The sequence below is a fragment of the Oncorhynchus masou genome, chromosome 33 (assembly GCF_036934945.1).
Source record: "Oncorhynchus masou masou isolate Uvic2021 chromosome 33, UVic_Omas_1.1, whole genome shotgun sequence".
Lineage (NCBI taxonomy): Eukaryota > Metazoa > Chordata > Actinopteri > Salmoniformes > Salmonidae > Oncorhynchus > Oncorhynchus masou.
Genome location: NC_088244.1, coordinates 37,125,848 through 37,143,339, shown reverse-complemented (window position 1 = coordinate 37,143,339; position 17,492 = coordinate 37,125,848). Strand labels below are relative to the sequence as shown.

Genomic DNA, 17,492 nt, shown 5'->3' with positions numbered 1-17,492 from the left:
AGTCTTACCTGTAGAATTCAAAAGCATGTTTAGTCTGCTATATCAAATACTAAACCTGTGCTAGCCTAGCCCACTCCCATACATAAATAGCCTCCTAAAGATTATCTTTATAATTGCCATAACCTATGTAAACAAACAGGAATCTGTTACTGGTTTTCTTACTGCTCCTGCGGTGTTATGAAAATGAATAGTTTGAACCTCCTAGATCTTGCCTAAGTGAACCACTCCTACACATCCAAGTGTTCCACGTTGATATATGACAATATCTACTTTCGATCACGTGTCTCCGGGCGACTTAGACGGATTGCGCGTCATCTCGCCTTCCTAAATTTCCCCCTTCTAACAGCTCGAATCCAAAACATCTATCTTTCGTACGGAGTACGGGGGAAAGATGTTTAACTCAGTGAATCTGGGAAACTTCTGCTCCCAGACGCGCAAAGACCGGACATCCGAGTTTGGGGACAGAACGGGCTGCGCCTCTAACATCTACCTCCCCAGCTGCACCTACTACGTCCCCGAATTTTCTGCCGTCTCTTCATTTCTTCCACAGGCCTCGTCGCGGCAGATAACCTACCCATATTCCACAAATCTGTCTCAAGTGCAGCCGGTACGGGAAGTTTCCTATGGATTGGACCCTTCTAGTAAATGGCACCATAGAAGCAATTATGCATCATGCTACTCTGGAGAGGATCTGGTGCACAGGGACTGTCTTCCGCAATCCACCATGACAGAAATGCTTATGAAAACGAACGAGAATGTGTACAGCCACCATAACCACCATCCCAGCTCCAACCATCCCTCCACAGGGTTCTACCCCGGAGTGGGGAAAAACAGCGTCCTCCCTCAAGGTTTCGACCGCTTTTTTGAGACCGCATACTGCGGCACGGACAATCAGTCAGCAGATACTTGTTTACAAAAGAGCGAGGCTAGAAAGCTGGAAACAAAGTTCCAGCAGCCAGCGGCTCTACCGGGCGTCCCAGACCAAGACAAGGACACAGAGGATGAGGAGGAACATACAAATTCGGGCTCGTGTTCTTCTTCAGCCACCAAGGACCGCAGCGCCAGCAAGAACAGCCACTCGAGTAGGTACCGAAGCTGTAAATGGGGAAAGGGACTAGCCCGGTGTTTTGTCGGTCAGATTTTATGTGGAGTTTTATAAGCATTCAAAGGATTTTATTATAACCTACAAAGCTCTTTCTTCCAATGAGAAGACTTTTTACGATGGGAAAGCGCTTTGAAAAAAAAGGATGTTATACACAGACGCTTCTATCGTGGAGTCTGTGAAATTTTAAGAGCGCGCTATTGTGACAAATGCTAACTTTGATCATGAACTTGCATTGGGCATTTTAAGGGATTTTCGCGTTGGGCTGTCGTGAGTAAAAACCAATTGGGCAGAACATTGCTTTTGGCGTCCTGTGAATTTTATTTTAGCAGCTTGCACGCAAACTATAACACTAAAGGACGTGCTGTGAGATTATTAGCCTTGTACACTTAGAGGCAGGCTCCATAAGTATCCATCTATCTATATTTATCTGGGCAAATGTCGAAGATAGCAATATCATTGTGTTGTGGTGGTTTCCTTGCAACGAAAGAGAAAAGGATACAAGTGTAATCAGTCGTAGAGACTCCAGTGTGAGTTTGTGTCAATATCTGGATTCAAGCAGTGCACTGCAGTATTGAACCGAACACATTCTGTCCAAGTGAGGCACATTTCCATTCGGTTAGCCCTGAGATAATTATGTCTGAATCTGCAGTGATTGATACACACACACACACACACACACACACACACACACACACACACACACACACACACACACACACACACACACACACACACACACACGGTCTCTAACTCACACACACAGGCCCACTGGCGTCTCTTTGTGTAGGCAAATGTATCCCAATCAGGAAATAACTGCAGAGATGTTTTGTGTCGTTGTACTTTATCTTTTTCATGACGTTTTGACCACCACTGTGATGTAGTGTGTCTCAGATCCGAAATACATTTTAGATTCACATCGAATACAAAAACATACGCATTTCACAGAGCCATGAAGGAGTCTGGAAATTGATAGCGAAGGTCTAGTTTTGTATATTTGTAAAAGACCAAAACACATACTTGGGGCTTGTAAATGTATATGATTTGCTCTTCAAGCGCTTGTGATAATGTAACAAGTCTTTATGGCGGATGTGTCTGATGTGTTACGTGCAGTGTTGGATGTTGACAGAATTGGTATAATCAAATTGATGCTTCTCGACATTCCTGAATAGTGTATTCACATAGAGAGGCTATACACTTTGTGTTGATGTGAATATGTGTGAGCGGCTGCTTTAACTTCATGTGAATATCTGTGCGTAAATGGAAAACAATCCCATTGAACTTTCACTGATCATGTCCTTTATGATTGATTGCCCCAGGTACTCCTCGCACAAGGAAGAAGAGGTGTCCATACTCCAAATTTCAGATCCGAGAATTGGAGCGGGAGTTCTTCTTTAACGTTTACATCAACAAAGAGAAACGGATGCAGCTTTCCCGGATGCTGAACCTCACCGACCGACAGGTTAAAATCTGGTTTCAGAATCGAAGAATGAAAGAAAAGAAATTAAGCAGAGATCGTTTGCAGTACTTTTCTGGAAACCCACTATTGTGAGCACGCAGAGTGTAAAAGCATCATGATTATTATAGTCAAAAGGTCAATGACACACTTTTCTCAGTGAATTCTTATCACCAGTAATAAACACGTTTCAAGTTACTTCAAAAAGACAGATCAGCAGCAATGTTGAGCAACTAAATGTTATGATGAGGTTATTTCAATTTCTAACATTCGGGGTTGCTGTATGTATGCGTAATAAGGCACCATTTTCCTGTAGCCTTCATTCGCAGGATACTTTCTAGTTCATATATACATGTGAGTATATAGAATAATCATTTATATGCTGCTGTCGAGTTCATATGGTTTTCCGTGTATTGACCACGAATCTTAATTGTGTTTATTCAATTGTGCATTTCACAATTATTGTTTGTTGAATAGTATTACATGTTACAACGCAATTCGGAAGCCATGATAGCACTATATTGGACATTTAAACGTTCCCTTTCCTCTGGGCGATGTATTTGTAGCCTACCATGTTTCTGTTTTGGACCAGAATATTCAACACACAATAATACATTTACAGGTGTCCATTTTGCTACCGAGGACTGTGACGTGTACAATCTGTAATGATGTTTTCCTTGTACAGACTATGCAACTATGTGCATTCGTGACTGTAAATATGATTTTGTTTTTAATTTCGCTCCCCCCCCTTTTCCCTGCTGCTATTTTCTTTACACCGCCCAAGCTGTGTACTTTAAAAGCTTTAATGTTAACCCTCCTTTAAATTATTTGCTTTATGCTTGGTGCTTCTTTATGAAAGAGGAGGAAAATATGGCGTTGTGCCTGTGTATCATTAATATAAAGATACCTATGAAATAAACAGGCGTATAGACAAAACTAACAGACTGGTGGATTTTGTTTTGTCATAGATGTTATTATTTACCATGGTTATGCTTATGTGAATGTCGTTTTCAAGCCGATTGATTGAGAGTGGTAGGCAATGATTAAAAAAGTATTGGCAAAATAATCCGACTGCATTTATGCCTTCGATTTTCTTTTGGGCCATTGTTCGGTCTATCTGATGGTTATTTTCAAGGGATTTGAGTGGGGTGGGTAGCCTAAATGTTTGTGCCACTGTTTTGATAAAACCAAGTTCGAAGCATGTGGAGAGATTGCGAGTCGTGCATTATTAGTTGGGTATTTGTGGATAGTAATTGCATCCAATGCCAACTTAGTTTTAAGCCACACTAATTTAATGTAGAAACAGGCCTTACCTTATACGCAAACACATTTTCAGACGAAAACATTGTTGAGGGTGTGTGTGGGCTGTTGGGCTGTACATTTATACAACGCTTACATGCTTATTGCATATAACTCTAGGACTGCATATTTGAGCTTTTGCAAGCACACACAGAAGTACACGGAAACGACAACACAGAAACTAGGCTACACCTCAGAATCACAGAGAAAGAAAGAGGAACGGGATCCTCCTTTAGTGCCCACTAAATGGAATCGCCACTCTTGCAGTCCAGACAGTGTCATAAAGACAGAGGCACTAAATGGCTATTTTTTTCTCTTAATTGCACCGTCTGTTCGGAGGGAATTGGCGTTCACTTCCGATGTAAATAGTAAACAAGTAAGATTGGCTGTCCAAACAAAAAACTTAGCAACTAGACTGTTCAACGTGAACTCGGGCCGGTGCTGTGCACAACGTCAATCCCCCTCCAACTGCACAACACACAAGCACAAGCACACACACACACACACACACACACGCACGCACGCACGCACACGCACACACTCCCACACATCCTTTAGCATTTCAGCCTTCACCACTACTTCATACCTCAGATATTTCTGAGAAAAATGGACCTCAAAAATTAGATCGTGGAACTCTAGGTCAGTCAGGTTATACATTGACATTACCTAAACTATGTCTTTACTAATGGTTGACTACATTTGCCAGGTGGTAGGTGTGTGTGCACATCTATAAATATAGAGGACATTACTGGGGTGTGTCTGTTGGACAGATTTTACCGAGTGAGTGTATGAGTGTGTGGATAGCCTACGTGCGTGCGCCCGCGTGCACACAGAGCATATGTGCATGGAATATTGCACGTGTGTGTATTAACTACAATTTATAATTAAAAGTAGTCTTTGAACTTCAATAATGTCAAGGCCTTCACCTTTAACCCGCTGCAATAAAGTGGAATCAAGGAGCCCCTTTTGCCCGGAAATGTGTGCAGGCGAGGAATCGACCAATGGGAGTGAGTGGGAAAAGAAAAAGGAATGTGTAGAGAGTCCAACTTTGACCCCTCCCATTAAACTACAGCAGGTAACTTTGCCAGCTTTAGTACGCCCAGTAAATACACTTTATTATCCCAGTAAAATGTATACGTTTTCACGCATGATACGTTTTATAACATGTTGGCATGAGCTTTAACATGTAGTTATATTTTCACAGTTTCTTGTGGAAATGAATGTTGATAATGCATTTGGGTTAAATTCTTCTTTAAGAATTATATTATAGAATTATATTATATTCTGTAATGTTCTATTCGATTCTCTCTCTATTTGTGTGTATGTGTGTTGTGTGTTTATTCTCTGCTACTCACTACAATCCCTTTAGACTAAAGCTGAAGGCGGAAGAGGGGGGTGTTAGTTGTGACAGGGGGGGGGGGGGGAGATGCTCACAGGCAGAGATCAAGGCTGGAATACTTTTCTTGTCACACCCACCAACCTTGGCCCTGGGACGATGACGTAGGTCATTTGTTGGATATCTCTGCCACACATCGTCACCATTCTCTGTGGCTCGCGGCTCCTCAAACTCCTGCCCATCAACCACAGGGGGCCAGGATTCGCCCCGGGTTGTGTTGATCGCACAATAGGAGGGCAATGTTTTGTTTCCTTTCCTTCAATAGGCTTTATAAAATTATAGGGCAATGCATGGAAACATCATCTTCTTCTTTCGATGGATCATTTTATACATATGTCACTACAGTGTTCATATGGTGTTCGAGATTGAATGACATTTTATTTTGTTTAGTTAGTGCTATAGTTGTAATATGGTAGTCTTGATTTATCCTGAGAGATGAGAGAGGATACAATGCAGCCGGCGGTTGGTTCAGTCGAGCTGATCCCATTGCGCACTTGGCTGTTGGGAAGGAAAATGGCGGGTGTCACAGGCGAATGCAATCGGACGGCCTGAAGCATAACATTTCGTGATATCCGATGCATGGCGATTCATTAAGGTTGAAAATGAACTAACACAAAGCATAGCGAGATCTTTGTTGAACCTTTTCAATGTGATAAGACATGTAGCTAACGCTTATTTGAATTCATTCTACAGCAGCGCTCAAATAATTATTATGTAGGCCTATGTATTTTTGACTCCATGTATATGTTCTAACATGATGTTATTGTTATGGTTTGCGTGTTTGGTGAGTACTGAGGCCTAATTTAATTTCGTTCATGTTTTGAGCATTCCTGTATTTTGTCCTAGCATGTTTTTAGGTGGGATATTGTGAAGGACACATTGAAAAAGTGTCTAAATTACGCGTCATTGTAATTCAAGGTGTATTGCTTGAAATGACGTTTGTGCTTAACCCCTTGATCACACCGTACTACATCTACATTACTCAGGAGCCTTGTCTTGATGGTTACTTTATGTATGATGCTGTTGTTTTCCACAGCAGATTATTATATACACGTGTTCGTGTTTGATAATAGGATCAGAACTTGAAAGCTCAAGCCCGTGCTACCAAGTTCATTTTGAATAGAGATTAACCTGTTACTATAGGCCTCGTTCTTGAGTATAATTCTGCAGTGAGTTTTTAGGTGAAGGGTTGATCACGAGCACTTATCCTCCGGCATAAACAAATGTAACGGTGGATGCAATCAGAAATAGATCACATCAAAAAATGAAAGAATGCCAGCACTAATTTGGATAGAAATGGCAATTTAAGCTTTGTTTTGCAACGAGTTATTGCCATAATGAGTTCCAATGTATGCGCATTGTGCATGTGGCTTACCCTAGATGTGATGAAAACTGAAGGCTGTCGATATACTTCGAAGAAACTAACCTGCGGTCCTTTGTGTGGTCGTCACCAATTGAATACCTATGTGTGCTTTCAGATTACCACTTCTCTGATTTATATTTGTCTTTAAGACGCTACATGCCTCAGCCATAAATTCCCACTTGCACAGGGGGTGGACATCTGCTTGCAAGGAGCTCAACCTCGTTACATCAAATTGGGAAGCTATTTCATGGTGGCCTGCAATAGACAAACTAGTTTTGTCTTGCGTCCGTCTGCGTAAACGCAACATGACGAGGGGATGGGCGGCATACGCGTAATGTGCATCTTGTCTATGTTTTCGCTACTCCGCATGATGGTAAATGTATTCGATTTGAAGCAAAAAACTGTATAGCAGACTGAATAAAGTTTAAAGACGTAAAGCGCACATGTGTCTGTGCTTATTTCACACTAAACACAAATCAACAGCTATTTAGGCAATAAAACGAATGGAAATATGTTATTTTACCCATGAGCAAATAAAACCTTTCCTATACGCGCGCGTAAAACATAAATATGTGCACAAAACAACATTCAAAAGAACAAAATACACTAAAGAACATTCACACCTAGGCATTCATCGTTATTACCGTTTATTTCACTGACAAATACACATAATAGGCATACCAATCGACACACATCAATCCCCCAAACACACATAGCCCTCCCATTACAAACAAGGGCAAATACACAGGTATAGTGATTCACATATAGTAAACAATATTTAGATCATGATAATTATTCAGATCACGTGTTATTATTGGGCTTATCGCCTTTTAAATGGAGGTAAACTGAACAAAGACATTGCTTATTGACCAATTACTATTTTGTGAGAAATTGTACTTGAAGTCGGCCTATTATGCTATGCAATGACCCATGTTGAACACGAGTTAGGTTATAACGGGTTATAACTTATCTATTGAAACAACGAATGACCCGTTAAAGGTATCTGTGTCTCCGGGAATGGTGTAATGGGTTGTGTCTTCAGTATAGGTCAATTCCACAATTACTCCTTATTTAAATTGAGATACTACCAACCATTCGTAAGCGGGCAAACACACACACACACACACACACACACACACACACACACACACACACACACACACACACAGAGAGAGAGAGAGAGAGAGAGAGAGAGAGAGAGAGAGAGAGAGAGAGAGAGAGAGAGAGAGAGAGAGAGAGATAATGTGCACACACACACAGCCTGCATTTTCACTCAAGGTTATGACATGGGTATTAGTATACACATATCTGAGGATCTCGAATTCAGGATGCTGGTTTCATTTGCCAACTTTAATAGTCTTCTAAAGGTATCGTTACAGATAATGTTAACATATTCTGAGACATATTGAATAGGTAGGTATAGGTTTACGAAATGTGTCCTCAAACTGATTGATTAGCGTTAGAATGAAAGACTGGATTATATTTCTAACAAGAGGGTGAAATGATGGACAGGCGAGGAAACCAATCAAAACAGTCATTACATTACCCTTGCTTTTAGTGGTTGGAAGAGAAACCACTGCATTCTCCACAGCCAATGTAGCCTAATGTACCTACTTGAAATAAGCTACAGCATTTAGCAAAGATTCAATATTTTAAGTGAAAATGGCCTTGACCTCACACCATTCAATACGCATCAACATTAATCATTTCAATGAATTGCTCTTAGGCTATTAGCTAGACTTTTAGTTATTTGCTCAGAAACCAATCAAAGGGTCACCGTCTAATTGTCAATATGCAAAACTTTTAGTTTTGCTTACATTCTTTAAAAAAAGAGATAGAACCAAAAAAAATCGAGATCGAACCAAAAATGTTCTTCCTAACATTGAGAATATTCAGCCAATTTACCCTCTGAATGGCACACAAACACGATCCATGTTTCAATTGTCTCAAGGCTTAAATATCATTCTTTAACCTGTCTACTCCCATTCATATACACTTATTGAAGTGGATTTAACAAGTGACACCAATAAGGGATCATGTTATGGAAAGAGGAGGTGTTCTTAATGTTTTGTACACTCAGTGTAGAACCAACATTAGTTCCATATAGAACCCGATTTTGGTTCAGTGAAGAAGAACCTCTGGGGTTCTGGTCAAAGAACCCTACAAAATGGAACCTTAATGGGTGCCATATATAAAGCAAAGAAAGTAACCCATTTTGGTTCTATCCAGGACCTTTTTTTCTAAGAGTGTATGCAACTCAAATTGCTCTGATATTGTTTGAATTTGACTCAAGGAACAGAATGCGCAAGTACCTGTGATTGTTTTCGATTCAAATTGTAAAAAATAAACAAAAATAGCTTCTATCAAGGAGCAATTTCTCAAGCAAGAATTTTGCTACAACTGCTTAGGAGTGGTATGAGTTGGGAGGGGAAAACTGAAAACTAGCTATTGGCAAAGAGGTTTGTAACTCTCTTTCTTATTGGTTTATTGACTAATTATCGCCTGGTGGGCGGCAGAGTAGCCTAGTGGTTAGAGCGTTGGACTAGTAACCGAAAGGTTGCAAGTTCAAATCCCCGAGCTGACAAGGTACAAATCTGCCGTTCTGCCCCTGAACAGGCAGTTAATCCACTGTTCCTAGGCCGTCATTGAAAATAAGAATTGCCTAGTAAAATTGACTTGCCTAGTAAAATTGACTTGCCTAGTAAAATTAAGGTAAACAAAAACAAAAAAACTCCATGGCACCAAAACAGGCAGAAATCTCCAGCTGTATCTTCAAACAGCTCTTACACTTAAAAGACATATCACACTCTAAAAATGCTGGGTTGTTTGGATGACCCATTTGCTGGGTTGAAGGCATTTGGTCACTTAGCTGGGTTGTTTTCTTTAATAGGAGCAACGTTGGGTTGTTGATACTGGGTTATTGAGGTTGGGGTTTTGAGATATGTTCCAGTGAGTGGGTTAAATTCTCCCACCAAAACCAGAAGATAAAGTGATCCGGCAAGCTTGTAAATGAGGACTGTTGCATCTGTAGGCTAGAATTGCAGCCGGCTCTGAGGGGAATTACTTTTCTTATGGACAAAAGGGGCAAGCTGCTGTGGCTAACCGAAAAAAATGTTAGTACAAAGCTAACGTTTGTAATTATCCATTCAGGTTAAATAGACCTAGCTATCATAATTACATTCTGTATTATCTCAGTCATTGACATTTGTAGATCATGTTAGCTAGCAAACAACTCCATGCATGCTAGCCCGAGCCTGCTAACAAGCTATTGTCCTGTACTCTGTGTGGTAGCAAATGTAAGGTTTTTGTTTAAGTTCGGCTAGCTATGTCAGTGCCTGTAGAACGCTTGTCTTCTGTATGCCTACTGTGTGGTGCATTGTTCCACGTCAGGTAGTTATCTAGCTTAAACTAGGATTCTCACTCTGTTTGGCTAGCTAGAACAGCTAGCTATATATTTTACTTAGCTAGGCCTATTCTCTGTTTCTGATTTAATTTAAAATGGTTGGTAGCTAGTTGGCAAGCTTATAACTTGTGCTTTTATAGTGGTTCAGTTTGGCTCCTGTATGGCTTTTAGCCTAAGTCTTTCTACGAGTTAGCTTGCTGGTCTCAGTGTGGATGCACACAGTTATTTTAGGTAGCTATACCTAGCTAGCTACATACTGAAATGAAAAGAGTGTCTTAATTGTTCATCGAAGATTAGTCTATCCATTTTGACTCTCCACTTAAACGTTGGTATGTCTTTGTCCAACCAATAGGTTACTAAAGAGAGTGCTTCTCCCACCATCAGTGTACGCAGTGCAGGTAGCTAGCTACATATTGAAATGAAATGTTCCTCCACCTTTAACCATTTTGACTGTCCCCTAAAACCTCATGTCTTTGTACCCCAGATACTACAGAATACATGGTCCTAAAAGGGTTTCCCCCAACACCAGTGGAAAAAGTTAGAAAGAAGACTGCCCACACAAGCACTGATGAGGCCCGAAACTCATATTGCAAGTATGTGGATTGTGGAATATTGAATACTATTTAATATGTAATACTGTAAACCACACACAAAGTTTCTGGACTGAACTCAATGCAGATGAACCTCCTGCGCACAGCAATAGACTGTATATGAGTGTAGCATGTTCTGAATAATAGGAAGGGCCACAATCTGTGTGTGTGTCCGTGTGTGTGTCCGTATTGGCTTGTGCAAAGTGTCATGTGTGTCTTATTGTTCCACATTTTATAGTCATATTCTCTAATCTCCTGGTTGGAACCAATATGACTGAATATGTCCACCAGGCGACCAAAAGAACAAGCGACCCGACACCCTTTGTTCTGAGTCTCGGGGACAATCGTCTCTAGTCCCTGGCATTCGCCATCATGAATGGGTAGGTTCTGTAGACATTATGTTTTGTTGTTGTTGTTTTTTTTTTTTACAAAGAATGCACTTGAACATGTATACCTGGTAGGGCTTGGTGGAGTAGAGGGTAAAGTTGTTACTTTTCTTCAGCCTCATTCCTCAGCTTAAACTGGTAGGGCTGCTGTGATTTTCAAATGATTGATTGCGCTTCTGAAATGTTTGCTTATTTGTGTGTTCCCTATTTGTGCTTTGTCTTTTGCATGACTTCATTTTGTAGCTGAGATGAATAGCTGAGAATAAAGGTGTTGTGTTCTATCTACAATGTGTCATGACTGGCCCCATGTCATTTTAAGAATTATTGTTAGAAGTATTTATACTTTTAGAAAATGAGCTGATTCTGTAATAGAGAAAAGGTAGAAAAATAACCTAGAAATAAAGTAAGAAACAACCCCAACGTGTTGGGTCATTCACATAACCCAACAGTGCTGGGTCAAAATAACCCAGTGCTATAGTGACCCAGTGCTGGGTTACAGCATTTTTTTTAGAGCTTCACAGTATTATTTCAACCTCATAGTGTATGTAAAACAAAGGATCACGTTTTTGACTCCACTGGGCCTCTAAACAACCTCAAAGTTCATGGAAATGTGTCATTCTGTGTCCAAATTCAAGTGAGCTAGTAACCACTCGTACATTTTTGCCTCCGTTTGAAATAGACCTACAACTCGTGCAAGTCTGAGAATAATGATTTGTCATGTCTCGTGGTGAAATTGTATAAATAAAGAGGCTGGGTTGCCCCTTTGACTTTAAAGCAGCATAGCCAACATACCGAAATAACAACACGCGCCATGAGGGGTCCTGCTTTGTTTAGGACCTAGTTGCTAAACATGGTAGACTACTGTTTGTAGATGTACTTGTATTACCTTAGCAATTGGAATATCAAACGTGTTGACCACATAAATATTCGAGTAGAAAAATACTACAGCTAAGCTTTATTTATAGGCATTTTCATAGGACTTCGGCAGGAAAAACTATGCGCATATTTTGATATTGTGGTGTTGATATGGTAAACCCTCTTGCATCCATACCTTTTTTTTGACTCGTAGCTCTTACATTTTAACCTCAAAATAAGATGCGAATAGGCATGCAAAAAATATGAATTGAAAAAAAAAAATGTTCTGTTTTTTTGTACTATCAATCTCAGAAAATGTGAATTACTGTCCTCGCTGGAAAACAGGATTATCATTACGTAACGATTTACACGCCAGAACGTTATTGACATGATATATATTTTTGCAAGGGTTTTAAAAATGTCTTAGTCAATGCTTTAATTAGTAAGAAATGTAAAAACGCACACAGAAATGTCTGCTTAATTTGTTAATGACATGGAATTATCTACACTGAATTACACTCAATATTTGTCAGAAAATTGGGAATAATTGTATCTGCAATAACAATTTAAACGAGGCGTAGGCCCGTGTATATTTTTCTCCCTCAAGTTGAAGTCACGCCTGCATTGATATGAATGAAATTGCCTATTACGCACAAATTGCGCACCAGTTGGAATGGGAAAAAAGGACCCGAACTTCAATAGCCTAATAGCCTAATCCTTCTTATAATTTTGAACGTAAGGGGAAAGGTATGTTTTCCACCAACCATTCTGTATAGGCCCAGGATAAATTGTAGACGAGTCTTAGCAACCCTATTCAATTTAATCTTCTAACTTTTGGTGGTTGTTTTATGTAGATCTAATATATATATAGATCTAACATATAGATATATATATCCTGAAACGATCTGTTCACATCAACACTGGTGGAACTTAAAAACAAAACACTGAGTAGTAGCCTATTGGCCTTTATACAGTAAAACATATCAAAAAACTGTGTTACTGGAATATTCATAAAATGCGTTAAACGCTCTAGAAAAACAAATAATTGAAGTAAAACACACTTTGTCATACTCAAACTGGTTAACCTTTTAAATAGATTTTAGGCAAGCAAATGTTCTTATGCAACTGCTGGTGCCACAGCAGCTACAGTGATTTGACAGAGGCCTGTCGGTTGGTCTATGGCAAATAGTCTAAAGTTTGACCTCTTATGAAAATCAGTTTGCCAAACAAACGTAGGCCTAACCGAGAGTGGTGCTGATATATTCTATGCGACCATTGGTTTATTCCTGAATCTGTTGACGAATACCTAGAAGTGGCTTTCCAAGTGGCATCGAGCGAGTTCCAAGAAATAATCATATTTATCGAACTATTTGCTCTGTCTTGTTTTAATGTTAGCCTGTCTTAACATTGATTTTTTTAAACTAGATTTCATGTCGGTTATACCCAAGTAAGTGATTGTAAAATATTTATCTACCCGTTTGTTCACTCCTCCCATGGCTGTCTTTACACAAAGCTCTCCGCTAGAGAGCGCCCTTGCACCGTCTTAAAGCCCCTTTGCTTACCAACTTGACCACGCTGACGTCATCCCAGCCTGGCGCCTCAAGGCCACTTCCACACTGCTATTGGTCTGAAAATCACATGACATGGAGCTCCAAGAATCCATAATTATGTTGCTGATATTTTTGGCCCCCAAAATATGTCAGCTTCCAACTGTCCTTATTCTCCTCCAGAAAACCTTTACTACAGGAACAGAAACGGGGGGGGGGGAAACAACAACAATACAAATAATGTCATGCCAGGATAACATGGCTGCGGGTCATTTCCTTATGGATTCTTTGATGGGAGGATCATCTTCCTATAGAGGCGAAGGCTACTCCAACAGCAACCATGGAATGTACATCCACCCGGCTGCATCTGAGTATGGATGCTCAATGATGAGACATTTTGGAGTAGTTGGATCGAAAAAAGACGAGGTTCCTCTGAGCAGCCACCCTCTCGGCTCCTACCAAGATGCGCCTTACCTGTCATCCCAACTGGGCACATGGACTTCGGCTTCCAAAACTAACAGGAACGAGCAACCTGTTGCCCAGTCCAGTTTACAACCGTGTTCGTTTCCAACCGACAACGTCAAAGAGGAGGCGTTCTGTTGTCTCTATCAGGGTGACAGTAGCAGCAGGGCTAATAAGGACGCTACAGAGTCGGCTACTTACATCCGGCTTGGGAACAATAGTAGCAGCCAGACCGACCAAACCACTGTCTCGGCGACGTCCGAATGTTATGGAGGAGAGAAACAGGTATACCCCAGAGGGAGCAGGGGACAGCGAAAAGAGCAGGTCGGGACAGGCTTTGCTTCTTTGGACCAGGTGACGACATCTGTTGAATCACCCAGAGAATCAACGGTTAAAATGAGCAAATCTACCCAGGAGACAGTCAGCGAGGAAATGCGCAACGAAAAGGCAAAACAGGGAAAGAGCATGAAAGAGGAAAGCGCAAAGACTGACAGTTGTTCTGATAACTCCGACAGCGAATTGAAAGGTAACCCAAAAAGCCCCCCCCCCCCCCTCCTTCTCTCCTGTCTCTCTCGCTCTCTCTCTCTCACACACACACAGAAAACGTACCATAAAACAGTTGTGAGATACAATGTGGCAATTTTTAAAATGGTGTACTAAAAATGGTCTCCTCTGCATGCAGGAGCTAAGCTTCAGTGGGCGTTTTGATATTCTGCAATTGTGTATGCTATATCTACTGTACACTCTTAGAAAAAAAGGTTCTGGATAAAAAATAAGTTTTATGCTTGTTTCATATATGGCACCCCTTAATGTTCTATATAGAATCGTAATTGGTTCCATATAGAACCCTATATCGAACCCAAGGATTCTATATGGAACCAATTTTGATTCAACGAAGAAGAACCCCTGGGGTTCTGATCAAAGCACCCTTCAAATGGGTTCTGTACAGAACCTTAAGGGGTGCCATATATGAAGTAAGCAATAGAATCCTTTTTGGTTCTATCCAGAACATTTGGAGACATTCTGAACAAGCATTTAATGGTGTAGCCTAGCAGGGGTTACCGTGGCGACGGCATTTATCACCTTTCTATTAATGTGAGAATGTGAGATGGGCCGTTATCATTGAAATAAACACGTTCACACACACTCATAACGCATAACGCGCGTGCAGATCAAACAGATTGACCAGACAAATACACAAACACACAGACACGGGACATTTCAAATGTATAAAGAAGGCCTAACCATTTGCAACAACTTAATTTGACTCACCATAATGGTGTAATTATATACCCTAGACTATATCCTACGTTATATAAAGCAGAATACTGCTTAGGCTATACATCACGTCTTAATTTCGATAATGACTGTTTTTTTTGTAAAACAGTGTACGATAGACGCAGTCTGAAATAGCGTCCACGAAATTGTCTTTCCTTGAATTTTAAACTATTATATCTCGTTTTATTTATATGAAGATCACCTTGCATATAAAATACATTTTCTTATAATAACAATGGGGTTTAGCTAGCGTAAACGTCATGCTAGTTAATATATTCCCTTTTTATTTTTCTTGTAATAGAGGATAACGGGTGAATAACAGACAGTTTTTCTCCGGACAATGTTTAAAAGGAAAGGTAAAAGAGTGAATACATATATTATTAACGAATCGTCAACGTGATATTGTTATGAATATTATTCTTGTTATTATTATTAATAATAATAATAATACATTGCTTGGTTACGTTGTGTATTTGTACTAGCTAACGCTATGGAATTCAGTTTAGTAGAGTTCAAGTTTGCCAAAAATGAATTTCTATTTGGGCCAACGTGCATGAAATAAATGTTGCTGCAAAATGTTAAACTATCCCTCGTTTGTCTTATAAAACCGTTAGTCAGTCCAGTCTCGGCTACATATTTTGGGGTAGAGCTATATTTGTAATTGCCACACAAAATACTACTTTCAACCGCCACAATGTAGCCGCCTAACATTTCATATTTGGCCAGCCTTTGGGAAGAAAATAAAACCACCAATAATCGAGAGATGACACTATTATATTCTGCTCAACGTTGAATTCATCAATCGTTTCAAAATGTTGGAAATATTTACTCCTAAGAAAATCGAAGCTGGGAAGTAACCATGTATGTTATCCGTGTACCCTTGAATATACGTAATCAAGTACTGTCTATGCAGCTATTTCCAATCTCTCTCCAGTTTCCATGTAGGGTAGCCTCAAACCTCAAACCAGGGCTATAGGACAGTAATACAAGTGGGTCGGATGTAGTATTGCTGCCAAACGAATAGGCATATACATTATGTTTCATCATTCATCAAGTATTTTTGTTGTTGTTGCATCTTCGTTCAAAGCGTTCGAAGAAAGTAGACAAAAATAGATGATTTTTGAACCCATGTATTTGATAGAGCGCGTGGACATTTGATTCAAGATCAAGAACTTGAATGTGCATTCGAAATAAAGATTGTCAAAGACAGTCCAGACTGCGGTGCGGCAGTGCAGACTTGACGCAGACAAATTGGAACGCAAAAGGCCTCGCATAGACTGTCTTGAACACGGAAGTAGTACTTCAGTATGCTCACCTTTTCCATGTTTTATGTCTACAGATGATTTTACACTGGATAATGCTCCAGGAAACTGGTTAAAAGCCACAAGTGGACGGAAGAAGAGATGCCCGTACACAAAGCACCAGACGCTCGAGCTGGAAAAGGAATTTTTGTATAACATGTACCTGTCCCGCGAGCGCCGCCTGGAGATCAGTAAGAGTATCGATCTGACCGATAGACAAGTCAAGATCTGGTTCCAGAACCGAAGGATGAAACTCAAGAAACTCAATAAGGAATGTCGTGGACGGGATCATATGGCAGTCCACAACTTCACTTAAAATTATTTTATCTATTAAACCATTCCATATACACCCAAACACACACACATATACACATACACACACAAAGTGTGCCTTCATACAAGGACAATATTTCAACGATGCCCAAGAGTACATTACTTTATCAAGGAGGGACTTGGTTTCGGGTCAGCAGTTGAGTTTGCCTTTCAACACATGAACATTGAATAGAGGTGCCGGTTTCCCTGCCAACATAGAACTGCTAGAACTTCCGGAATGAAAACAGACATTGTTTGTTTTGGAATGTTTCCTCGTTCCGTTGCTTCATCTTGTTGTCTTTAGTTTAGTTGCTTCTGCTATGTAGGCCATGATAGGCTATTCGCACTGTTTGCATGCACATTGTTGCTTGCGTCATATAAGACCCGTTGACGATTCCTAAAGGAAAACCGTGTCCAATAGAATAAAGGAGGGGATTTGAAATGAAATATATAACATATAGCTTGTCCTTCCCCTTATTATCATGTTAGCACTCTGATAAAGGAAAAGACAGAGGGGAAGAGAGAGAGAGAGAGAGGCTGCAGATGAGAGTGGGAAGATCATGGCCGTTTTAATAGAAGAGATTGGTTTAAATAGTATCCAGGTGACCACAGTAAGTCAAGGTCATAAAAGTATTATGTCAGGACCGTCTCGTGATAGAAGCATGAGCTCGGGGAGGATTTTATGATCTGCAAATATAATGTGCTAGCTGGCTGCTGCAGTAAAGATGCATCGTTTAAACGT

The 17,492-nt window shown here is 40.3% G+C and overlaps 2 protein-coding genes across 2 annotated transcripts; both read left to right on the top strand.

Annotated features, from left to right (window-relative positions):
• The first annotated feature begins 240 nt into the window (after positions 1-240).
• Positions 241-3,611, top strand: LOC135528456 (homeobox protein Hox-C11a). Its single transcript, XM_064957550.1, has 2 exons — positions 241-1,082; positions 2,422-3,611. The coding sequence occupies exons 1-2, from the start codon at positions 392-394 to the stop codon at positions 2,652-2,654; spliced, it is 924 nt and encodes a 307-aa protein (XP_064813622.1). The 5' UTR covers positions 241-391; the 3' UTR covers positions 2,655-3,611.
• Positions 3,612-13,513: 9,902 nt separating this feature from the next.
• LOC135528453 (homeobox protein Hox-C10a-like) lies at positions 13,514-16,760 on the top strand. The gene is made up of 2 exons (XM_064957547.1): positions 13,514-14,385; positions 16,477-16,760. Exons 1-2 carry the CDS (start codon positions 13,518-13,520, stop codon positions 16,752-16,754), a joined length of 1,146 nt encoding a protein of 381 aa, XP_064813619.1. The 5' UTR covers positions 13,514-13,517; the 3' UTR covers positions 16,755-16,760.
• Positions 16,761-17,492: the final 732 nt, after the last annotated feature.

What these genes read in the sequence shown, in the direction of transcription:
- LOC135528456 (XM_064957550.1), top strand. Translation starts at nt 392, where the DNA reads ATGTTTAACTCAGTGAATCTGGGAAACTTCTGCTCCCAGACGCGCAAA. An exon ending in CAGCAAGAACAGCCACTCGA is followed by an intron (nt 1,083 to 2,421) that starts GTAGGTACCGAA and finishes TGATTGCCCCAG; the next exon opens with GTACTCCTCGCACAAGGAAG.
- LOC135528453 (XM_064957547.1), top strand. Translation starts at nt 13,518, where the DNA reads ATGTTGCTGATATTTTTGGCCCCCAAAATATGTCAGCTTCCAACTGTC. An exon ending in CTCCGACAGCGAATTGAAAG is followed by an intron (nt 14,386 to 16,476) that starts GTAACCCAAAAA and finishes TTATGTCTACAG; the next exon opens with ATGATTTTACACTGGATAAT.